This window comes from Apium graveolens, chromosome 8, assembly GCF_009905375.1.
Source record: "Apium graveolens cultivar Ventura chromosome 8, ASM990537v1, whole genome shotgun sequence".
Lineage (NCBI taxonomy): Eukaryota > Viridiplantae > Streptophyta > Magnoliopsida > Apiales > Apiaceae > Apium > Apium graveolens.
Window position 1 is genome coordinate 244423083 of NC_133654.1, and position 12324 is coordinate 244435406.

Genomic DNA, 12324 nt, shown 5'->3' on the forward strand with positions numbered 1-12324 from the left:
GAGGAGAGAAGTTTGGGAAGGGGGTTCCAAAAGTCAAACAAGTCAAAATATATGGGGCATAAAGAGATTTAGTAACAAGAGGGTCATGCATTGTAGTATATGTGGTAGTGAAGGGCATAGAAAGAACAAATGTCCCATTAAATCCCAATCACATATTATGGAACCTCCTTTAAGGAAAGAAACAAATTAATTTTTTGAAGAGCCAATCATGGAACCCCCTTTGAAGGAAGAACCAATCATGGAACCACCTGTTAGGGATGAAGATGTAAGAAATGAGGAACATGTCATTGAAGAGACACAACAATCATCAACTTAAGTGGCAATGAAGCATGTTATTATTATTCGGAAATCTCAAAAGAGGGGAAAAGAATTTATGAGGCAGAATTTGATGTTTAGGAGAGCTAGACCTGCAGAAAAGACACCTGAGAAACATGTTGACAAGCTAGCATTCAGAGTGCCAAGGAAGAAACTACCTTTGGTTTTAGACAACAATGAAGATGGTAAGGATATGTGCTTGAGGGGAAATCAGTCAAGAAGCCTTGAAGATGTTGTTAGAGGTCCACTAGGTAATGTTGCTATCTTTGAACCACTTCCTCCTCACACTCCATTTATGCCAGCTGGGTCAAGAACTTCTGAAACTGTTGTAACCACATCTCAAGCACTAGCAACCTCTTCTCAGACTTCAAGGTCTTCTGCACCATCTGAAGCACCACCTGAAGCACCATCAAGGAAGAGTGCAAGGATGTTGATAAAAGGCAAATTCAACTTCAAAAATACTGAAGATGAACCTGTCATCCTAGGGGAGGATTAAAAATCTATTATGTTTATGTTCTCTATGTTTTAGACTTTTGTGTTATGTTCAAACTTATTTGCTTTTGGTGTGTGGACCATTTTAGTACTGGTATCTGTTCTGGTGGTTGAAACATTTGCTAGTCCTCAAACTTTTGCAATGGGTTGTATCTTTTGTTTTGGTTGTTGAGCCATATATTTATGTCTACTCTATCTTTTGATATGATAATCAATTATTGATTCCATTAATTTCAGGAGCCTTTATCATTAATTCATTACATCTAACAACCATATTCCTTACATTCAACCAGTCTCACAGAAAAGCAGAGTCAATAATACAACAACCACACACATTAATATCTCCAACTTCTTTGAAAGCTTCTTCATTTGATTTTCACTAGCAACAATTAACTCAAGCATTTTGTTATTCTCAACTTGCAAAGCACTCGTTTCCTCTATCTTTTTTTCAAGATCTTCTTCAACAAGTCTCATCTTTTCCTCCAAAAATATTATTCTATGATTCAACTCCGTAATCACAGATTTGGCTCTTCCAGTAAAGTTTGCATCATACCATTCGAAAAATTGACAACCTCCAGACGCCTCCAAAATTAAAATATTAGCTCCTTTTTTTCATATTTTCTTGAATGAAAATCATCCCATACATAACTAAATGAAAATAAATTGAACACAAATATTACCTTTGGTTTAGAACATGTAAAAAAACGCCTCCCATGATTATTCAACGACCAAGAAGTATAAATTTAAGCTCTTATCCCATAATGACAACTTTCGTGCTCCAAATTTTTAACAGAATCACGAGAAGAACTACCACAGCTTTTGGCTATGAACTTTCAATTGTCGCCACGTTGAGAGGCTACATGTACAAGTAATTGAATTATACAAACTATTTTTTCAGTTGGGGGAAAATAAAATAAAAAAACCCTAAAATATATATAGAGAGTCTGTAAGTACAATATTATAATATAGCCGTTACAAGTAAATGAAGGGCACGTCAACTAAAACTATCTGTTATAATACACGTAATGGGCCATGTTAGTGTTTCTGTCAAGTTAATATGTCAACTCCGATGGTGTATCATAACTTTCCACTATAATGATACAAGTGATATCCGATTATTAGAGTGAAATTTTTGATACATCTTTACAGGGATCAAAGTGGATCAAAGTGATACTTAATCTTTAGAAATATTCTCCAACAATGTCAACCTATGTTTTGTCTATTTGTAAGATGATAAGCAGAACCAGATGACAAGGTATTTGTTTACATATATTTAGTCGTTAGCTATGCCGGTCTATCGCGTTTTGGTAAGATTAGTTCCCTTTTTCTCGCTTGATTATTCAAATTTTCAAGTGGGGTTATATATTTATCTAGTGACTGCAATATGCTAACCAGATTCACAGTCTAGTTGAAATATTCATATCAATATTTGAATTAATACATGACAATAACTGAATGAATTTAGTAAATTAAATTTCATATCAATACATAGTTTTTATAAAAACATAAAACATTACTGGCGAATGATTAAACTTGACTTTCGCTTTTTGTGCGTTTATATATACAGAATCTTTCATAGGTTTAGCAGAATTTTATTCAAAAAAAAATAAAGCTATTCCATTTAAAGCTCGTTCAAATTTGATTCTTGCATAAATTTTGTAAAGATACTACTCCAAATATCCAAGTTTAATCAAAGATTCGATGCTGATCCCCTCAACTTAAATTTAATTAATCACAAACGTAAGCTTAACACATCATGTAGCATGCACTAGTTATAATTTAACTTTCAAGTCAAATCCTAATTAGAGTACTTTAACTTTACTGTCAGAATCTTAGCTACTTCTCTTATGTAAACATGTTGCTAGACACTGTTGACATCTCATATAATTCTCTTCTTGTATTATAAACATGTTGCTAGGCACTAGTTGACATCTCATGTAATCCAAATGAAAAATGTCGGGTAATCGTTTCTTTTAAAACTTTAATAAACTTTAAGATGTTAGAGAAATGATTGACTGAGCTTTATATTATATCTCAACACTCCCTCTCAAAAACCCATTTTGGGGCTGAAAAGTGTATCACAAGCGCCCATTTTTTGGGGCTTTAATTGTTTTTGTGCACATAATACTTACATTGTCAAAATATTGGGGGTGGCAGGCATGAAGTCGAAACTTGAGATCCCCGCAAACCATGTTGATTTACCACCTCGTCTAAAATTTTAAGGTATTAGAGTAAGTTCCCAACTGAATCTTATATTATTCAAACACCAAAACTATCATATGTCTTTCCACATTAGATTATTAGGATTTAGAATTATATAAGTAGAGAGCAGCTTTGCTTAGTAAGTACCACAGAAAATGATGAATGAAGCTGAAATGACACGAGCTTCTTCGTTTCATTCAGAGAGAGAAGCCGACGAGCTTGAGCTGCAGTGGGCTGCTATCGAGAGGCTACCAATGATGAAACGAGTTAGAATGTCCCTGCTTGATAACCTGCAGGACAATGTTGACCAAGGGAAGACCAATAAGAAAGTGATGAAAGATGTTACCAAGCTAAGTGCAGCCGAAAAACATGTTTTCATTGATAAGCTCATTAGCGATGTTCAACAAGATAATGCCCGGTTGCTTCTTAAGATGAAACAACGCATGGACAGGTAATTTTTTTCCCACTGCTGCAATTACCAACACATATAATCGGTAACAACATTATTTCCGTGAGAAATTATTACTTTACTAGATATTTTACGTTGTGCCAGACTTACGTGGTTCTGAAACTGGTATATTGGCTAGCGGTATTGTATAAAAACACAAACATTTTGCCACATGAACTTGACATGCTTCATCAAGTTGTGGATTCTAGATATAATAGTGGACTGAGTTCAAATCCTCCCAAGGCTTGCTTTCATTCTTTAACAACCTTCCCTGCCTTTCGGCAAAAAAAGAAAATAAGTAAACTTGTTATGAAGCTCGCTGAGGACCTTTGGCAAGAGTTTCTGAAAATGTTAGATTGGATGGGCATATACCGTATTTTTACTCTTGTATTTAGCATTTTAGGGTCTTTATCTTTTGTGTTATACCATCTTCAATCTTTGAAGTCCTTCTGCAATTTCTAAAGAAAAAATAATTTTTATAAATTTAATTTTCAATGTCAAAACATCAATATAAATTTGGATGCAAGAAACATAAATAATGTTAATTATAATAATACATGCTAGTGAGAAAATTAAATCAATAAGATTCTATTTATGCAGTAAAAATATGAAGGTGCTCCTCTAGTTAGTATTAAATATAAACAGAGACAGACTTAAATCTTTTATTTATTCACTTCAAGTTAGTGAAGTTTTTTGTACATTATAGCCACAGGTAAGCTAATTAAATAGACGAGATTTAGGCCTTCTGTATGCATATTATTTTTATTTTCGGATGCATAGCATGACAGCTGGTAACGACAGCATTATTTCATGCCTTTCGTAGCTAAAGTCCCTATGATTAAAGAACTAAGTGATTCAGACATGAAAGCTGGTGAAATTGATAAAATTTACAAACAGCGTCAAAAAATGAGAAAGTTCATGTACCTTATCTTTCATACCATTTCCCATAAATTAAGTTCCTAAACTGATGACTCCTGTAGGGTTGGATTGACTTTGCCAGCCGTGGAGGTCAGATTCAGGAATGTAAATGTGGAAGCAAAATATGAAGTGGTTCACGGCAAGCCTCTTCCTACTCTGTGGAACACTTTCAAAAGCATATTTTCTGTGAGTCAGACCAACTGATCATTTTAATCATTGAACAACAGGCATCTGAAAATGAAAAAGACTAGTCTTCACTCTTATAATTGTCTCTATTTGTGGTGCTTACTTGATATACTTGTGCACAGGTTGTAAGACTGTCATGGTGCAAGTCACAAGTAGCACAGGTTCACATTATAAAAGGAGCAAGTGGCACCATCAGACCGTCAAGGTGAAAAAATGATCTAACTGCAGATGAAGTATTTACATGTCTAACTTAACAGTAACTGAAACCAGACAGCAACTCAATTTTGCAAATCTGGTTTCGAGAAATGCATGATAAAGTCTACCCAGATTTGCATTTAGTTTGATTATATATCTATACAACTAAAATATGTACGATTACCAGCTAAAAGTGAAAAGTACCTTTGTTCTTGCAGGATGACCTTGTTGCTTGGACCTCCAGGTTGTGGGAAAACCACTTTGCTAAAAGCCCTCGCAGGGAAACTAGACAAGTCTCTGAAGGTAATTAATTTGCCTTGGTATTTTCCCTCTATTTCCATACCAACTAAAAGCTATTTGTAAGAGAATCTATTGCCTAAATTGGAACTAATCATAAAGCATTTGCTGATAATGTATTTAATCTTATCTAACTAATTACTGCATCAATTTTTTTGGTAGAAAAAGACTTAGGACCTTAGGTGGCGATCTCTCTCTCTCTTGCACATACATACACATATATACTAGATATAAAGATAATAAGCATACAATATAACTGATAATACAATTAAATTTTAAGATATCCTAGGATCGCAGAGTTGCCTTTAGAAGCTCCGCAGAAAAAGCCATATAAATCCATCACGAGCTTTAGCATATTGTCGGCACATTATTGTATCTTTGTAAGCCCAGCAATTTTTTTATCATCTCTGGACAGGTTGAAGGGGAAGTTACTTATAACGGTACCAGAGTGGAGAATCTCAGACCAGAGGAACATGCAGCTTACATAAGTCAATATAATTTTCATGTACCTGAGATGACAGTAAGAGAAACCATTGATTTTTCTGCCCGTTGCCAGGGTGTAGAAAGCAGGAAAGGTAATCGTTTGTTTCTCATTACAGAAATTTGGAATAACCATTCTTTTAATATTTTTAGCTTTGTACTGCAGATATCAGTAAACACTAACAAATCAGGCCCTTCTGCAGAACTCTTGGTGGAAGTCAGCAGAAGAGAGAAGCAGGCAGGATATATTCCAGAAGCAGATGTAGACGCATACATGAAGGTGAGCTTAAGACGTTCAGTCGACTATTGACTATGATAACCTTTAAACAATTCTCTTATACAAATGATTTCTTTCCCTTTAACAGGCAATATCAATCAACGGCCTAGAGAAAACCCTCCAAACAGATTACATTTTAAAAGTAAGATGCAAAAAAAAACCTGTTAATTGGGCAGATCCTTATTTCTGATCAGCTCGTACACGTGTTCATTTCTCAGATACTTGGCCTGGAAACTTGTGCTGATACTTTTGTCGGTAGTGCTATGAGAAGAGGCATTTCTGGTGGTCAGAAGAGGAGACTAGCAACTGGTCAGTGAATGGCGAGTTATGCTAGATACATCGATTAATTTCAAGTTCTAGGTTTATAGGAGGAAATGAATTTAATCCAAAAAAAATCCATGAACTATGTGACTGATATCTTTGTTATTACCTGTAACAGTAGTAGAGAGAACAACATACTATTTACCAATACAAAAGACAAAATAAAAAAAAATCGGAAAACAATTACCTGGTAAAAAGCTAATCCTCATTAAACATAAACAGTATAATGTTAGCTTAATCATTTCAGATTTTCTCAAACAAGGGTGACGGAAGAAACATAAACTGATTAGCAAGAAAACAGATATTAAAGATTTTTACCCATTTAGCCCTTTACAGATATTTCTGCTCGCTTAGCTCACATCAATATCCAGTTTTACTACCTTGTGCTCAACTTCTTGCACGTGAGTGTTCTTTGCAGGGGAAATGATTGTGAGCACAAGAAGAGTACTATTCATGGATGAAATCTCTAATGGCTTGGACAGCTCCACTACCTTTCAGATTGTCACTTGCCTTCAACAATTAGTGCACATCACAGATGCCACTGCGTTGATCTCACTACTTCAGCCAGCACCAGAAACCTTTGATCTTTTCGATGATATAATTTTACTTGCAGAAGGAAAAATAGTATACCATGGAGCTCGAGCTGATGTTCTCAAGTTCTTTGAGAACTTTGGTTTTAGGTGCCCGGAAAGGAAAGGTGTTTCTGACTATCTTCAGGAGGTGCATTTATTGAATATTAGGCACTAGGCATCAATGTGCATTTTGTACCTTCATTCAGTTCATTATCTCTCTCTCTCTCACACACAATACATGCAGGTGACCTCTAGAAAGGACCAGGAACAGTATTGGTTTAAAACTGAGAGACCGTACAGATATGTAACAGTGGATGAATTTTCTAAGAAACCTGAGATGCCACATGATGAGCTTCCAAGTACAGCGGAAAATTTCAAGTGTGGCAGGAATCTTCCCCAGAAGGATAAGAACAACAAATATTCTATGACAAAATGGCAACTATTTAAGGCTTGCATGGACAGAGAAGTTCTTCTTACAAGACGAAATATCTCCACCAACGTAATCAAATCTACTCAGGTGACTACTTTATCCTACGCCAATACTAATTAAAAGTCAACATTTGGAACAAATCTCTTATGTAATTCGGTTGTTATCTTCTCTGGCAGCTACTCATAATTGCATTCATAGTGATGACCACATATATACGTACAATGATGGATATAGACTCGAAGCATGCTAATTATTTCAAGGGTTGCTTGTTTTTTGGGATCATGCGGATCGCCACCACTGGAATTGTTGAAATGTACATGACTCTATCTAGACTAACAGTTTTTTACAAAGAGAGGGATTTTAGCTTCTATCCTGCTTGGGCTTATGCTATTCCAGCTTCTCTAATAAAGATCCCACTTTCGCTGTTGGATTCCTTTCTCTGGACTGCTCCTACGTACTACGTTGTAGGATTTAGTCCTGGAATCGATAGGTGAGCGAGCAACGAAAAACGTAACTGTTTGTCTCTCAATATATATACAAATACTGAAAAACTTGCTTTTATCTCAAGGTTCTTCTGCCAATTTCTGCTGTTTTTTGCTCTGCATCAAGCAGGCTCAAGCATGTTCCGTATGATTGCATCCATATTTCAAAGCGAGGCCATATCAACTTTTTGCACTAGCTCGTCCATATTGATAATGATGTTCTTTGGTGGATTTATTATTCCAAAACGTAAGGACAATGTCAACTTTATCCATAATACTTCCTGTGAATATTTTTCAAATGTTTGCTGATTGTAGATATAATAATTGACAGATTCCATACCACTTTGGCTGCGGTGGGGCTTTTGGCTTTCTCCAGTGTCGTATGCTGAGATAGGATTGTCCTTAAATGAGTTTCGTGCTCCACGTTGGGGAAAGGTGAACTGAGGCTAGGAAACATTAAAAGCTACTAGTAATCTATAGCTGATGAAAGACGAAAAATATCCATTGTGTAGTTCAATATTTCATCTAGATTTGTGCTCCTTACAGGTGACATCAGGAAACTTGACTATTGGAGAAGAAGCTCTGTCAAATAATGGATTAAATTTTAAAAGCTACTATTACTGGATATCAGTGGGGGCCCTCCTTGGTTTTACCTTGGTTTTTAATGCAGGATTTGTATTAGCTCTAACTTATCTGAAATGTAAGTCTTCATCTGTTTCATGCTCATCATATTTCTAGCTGGTAGATAGCTCAAATGACTAATCCTATTACATGTGTGTTAGCTCCTGGGACAGCTCGAGCTATCATTTCTCACAATAAACTCCGCAAACTGCAGCAAGATCAAGACTGTAAAGATGAGGCTAAGAGAGATAACAAAATTCATATGTCACCCCAGCTACATTCAATCGAAGATGCTGGTGAGATGAAACTAACTGCAATTAAATATCATTACATAGAAACACATCATCTATGTAACAGTTTTTGTCAAAAGGGACAGATAACCAAAGTTTCTTCTGATTTTGCACAGTAATTCCAGAAATTCAAGAACCAAAGAAGAAGGGCTTACCTTTCAAGCCTCTGACTTTGACATTCGAAAATGTCCAGTATTTTGTTGACACTCCACTGGTAAGTTATACACCCTCTGGTAAAGAAACACATTTTCTTATAGGTTGCGCTGATAGCTATTTCCAATGCAAATATTTTGAGCAGGAAATGAGGAAAAAAGGATTCAAAGACAAAAGAATTCAGCTTATTCATGACATGACAGGGGTATTCCGGCCAGGCATTTTAACAGCCTTAATGGGGGTGACAGGAGCAGGAAAAACAACTCTCTTGGATGTTCTTTCTGGGAGAAAAGACAGTGGGCATACTGAAGGAGATATAAGAATTGGAGGGTCCCCTAGGGTCCAACACACCTTTGCCAGGGTCTCAGGATACTGCGAGCAAAGTGACATTCATTCTCCACACATTACAGTAGAAGAATCAGTAGCCTTCTCAGCTTTTCTGCGGCTGCCATCTCAAATTGACGCCAAAACTCGAACTGTAAGTTGGCTCCTGCGTATATCATGCAAAACTCTAAATAATGACATTGATCGACACATAACACAGACAGACACACACACACACACAAATCAAAGTCCAGCAAGAAATTAGGTATTCAAAAGTCCACTATATCTTTTCAACTATATCCCAAGAAATGAGGGATGAATGTCCAAATTTTATACTCTCTTCAACTATATCTCATAAAAGACACTATATTGCACAGGAATTTGTTAGGGATGTACTTGAAAGAGTTGAACTTGATGGGATTAGAAACCATTTAGTTGGAATTCCAGGGAGGAGTGGCTTATCAAATGAGCAGCGCAAACGCCTAACAATAGCAGTGGAACTCGTGTCTAATCCGTCAATCATATTCATGGATGAACCTACATCTGGTTTAGATGCTAGAGCGGCTGCCATCGTCATGCGCACAGTGAAAAATGTTGTTGATACAGGGAGAACAGTAGTATGCACCATCCATCAACCAAGCATAGACATATTTGAGGCTTTTGATGAGGTATGGAGTACTTGTGCAGAAATATATTAAATAAATTTAAAAAATATTGGAAAATGTTATTGGTTAAGACTTCTGAGTAGGTTTTTTTGCCACATTTAATATATTTACACAAAAATTTACTCTTCCCTTTACACTGAAGAAGATGTATTTAATATGAATCTGATCTGCGGAGATATAAGTAATTTGTGCAATTACTTCTTTTTCAGTTGATTCTCATGAAGAAGGGAGGAAAAATCATTTATTCAGGACCGTTAGGGCAGCATTCCTCTAATCTTATAGAATACTTCAAGGTAACTTTTAGATACCAACACTAAAATTGTTTAAAAATTGTTTGTTGTTTTTTTGAATGGAAAACATACTAGGACATATTTTTTTTGACATTATATCCCAATCAAAATTTCCACAGAGCATTCCAGGAATACTACAGATTAAAGAAAACTATAATCCAGCAACATGGATGCTAGAAATTACTACGGAATCTGTAGAGAGACAGCTTGGTATAGATTTTGGACAGGTTTACAAGGAATCTAAGCAGTTCAGGTGAGTTCATCACTATTTATAACATGTCTGTAGCCAGCCAAGTACAGCAATATTTTTGTAATATTTCCAAAAATGCTGCTGGGTGCATGCTACTCTCTGTAAATTTAGTCTGTTCTAATAACATTTTACTATCAGAGATAATATAGAACTGGTTAAAGAGCTCAGAACGGCACCAGGACAGATGAGAGAACTTCACTTCTCTAGTCGTTTTGCACGAAACATGTGGGAACAGTACAAAGCATGCCTCTGGAAACAACACTTATCATATTGGAGAAATCCAGACTACAATGTAAAGCGCTTAGGTTTTATGACCCTTGCATCTGTAGCCATGGGGGCACTTATGTGGCAGAAAGGGAAGCAAATGTATGTCGATATCGACACCAACTCATTTGCACTTCAAAACTACTAGCAACAAACAGTACTGAAAGACATACTAACTCAAATCTTTTTGTTTTTTGAAAAAAGACACGATAAACAGGATTTATCCAACATACTATCATCAATCTTCATATCATTGCAACTTCTAGGTGTAACTAATTGCTCAGCGATTATACCAGTTGTGGTGACTGAACGGACTGTTCTTTACAGAGAGATGTTTTCAGGAATGTACTCATCATGGGCTTATTCATTGGCACAGGTCACAATAAACTAATGTCCTAATATCTTTTCTACTTCTTTCTTGCAAGTCTTGATGTGCTTTCTTATTTTCCTTTACAGGCGACCATCGAATTTCCATACGTATTTGCACAAGCACTTACCTATCTAATCATCTCCTATCCAGCTGTAGGATTTTACTGGTCTTTTAAAAAGATAATGTGGTATTTTTACTCCATATTATGTGCACTTCTATACTACACTTACCTGGGAATGCTTTTGGTGTCCATAAGCCCAGATGGAACTGTTGCTTCCGCATTAGCAGGAACAGCTTATGCACTTCTGAATCTATTTTCAGGGTTCCTAATTCCTAGACCGGTAAAACAACTCTCGTCTCCTTAATCTATTCTAAGTAGACACTTGCTATTGCACCATAAAAAAACACTCATGATATATGTGAAACATATAATTCAGTACTCATTTAAAATGCGTAAATATAAATCAACTTATAGTTATCACTGTTATGTTCTTGGACTCTAATGCAGGCTATTCCAAAATGGTGGATATGGCTCTACTGGATTACGCCATCATCATGGATGTTGTATGGTGCGATTACATCACAGTATGGGGACAACAAAGAAGAAATAACATCATTCACAAAAACTGAAGAAGTCAAGTCCTTCTTAGAAGATTATTATGGGTACCATTATGATTTTTTAGGTGTTGTGGCTGTAGTGGTGGCCATATTTCCTCTTTTAGCTGCCTTTCTATTTGCATATTTCATCAGTAAACTAAATTTCCAAAGGAGGTGAAACTATGAAAGGGACATAATATCTAGCTTCACATGAGTTAGTTTTTTGTGTTCTAAAACTAATTGGACCTTGTTACATGTAATTATATTATAATTTAAAATAATAAATTGTGTTGCAATTATGCGGTTAATTAGTTGGGTTTACACTGCATTGTGTGGAAACAGTGCTTCCGGACAACTGTTTTTGTTTTAGATATTCATTTCCTTGTTAACAAAAATACATTAGGTCAAAACTGATTCTTAAGATGAAAGCTAAATATTAAACTTTTTAGAAATATACGAAAGTGCCCCGTAAAAACAAAAAATATAAGGTGCCTTCCCAAAATTTGTTTCGTCCATCTTAAAAGTTTCCAAAGTTTGTTTCGCCCATTTAAAAGAAAATTCCGGGATTCGCTCCTGGTTAAGGGGAAAATATAGTTGACTCGTGACTGCCGCCTAGCAGTATAATCTTATTAAACAAGCATTTTAATAAGGTAACAGCATGACTAGAGCTGGAAATGTAGATTTAAGGATTAACAAGCATTACACAGACCATTCAAATTACCTGATTATGCATCAAACTTCTCACAAAGCATATTCCAGGAGTTCCAGAGATTGAAAAAACCAAATCCAGGCAACATGAGTGTTACACTGTTAGAAATCATTACGGGGTCTGTAGAGGAGGAATTTGGTTTAGAATTTAATAAAGTTTAACCATGGGAAATCTCA

The 12324-nt window shown here is 35.8% G+C and overlaps 1 protein-coding gene across 1 annotated transcript; it reads left to right on the forward strand.

The window, feature by feature from the left end:
- The first annotated feature begins 3167 nt into the window (after positions 1–3167).
- LOC141680531 (pleiotropic drug resistance protein 3-like) lies at positions 3168–11674 on the forward strand. The gene is made up of 24 exons (XM_074486732.1): positions 3168–3460; positions 4438–4561; positions 4684–4766; positions 4975–5059; positions 5406–5628; positions 5737–5813; positions 5899–5952; positions 6029–6119; positions 6550–6851; positions 6948–7220; positions 7310–7623; positions 7702–7862; positions 7947–8050; positions 8162–8315; positions 8398–8463; positions 8643–8744; positions 8850–9157; positions 9381–9671; positions 9878–9961; positions 10078–10211; positions 10347–10574; positions 10677–10848; positions 10929–11183; positions 11351–11674. Exons 1-24 carry the CDS (start codon positions 3168–3170, stop codon positions 11615–11617), a joined length of 4245 nt encoding a protein of 1414 aa, XP_074342833.1. The 3' UTR covers positions 11618–11674.
- The last annotated feature ends 650 nt before the right edge of the window (positions 11675–12324 follow it).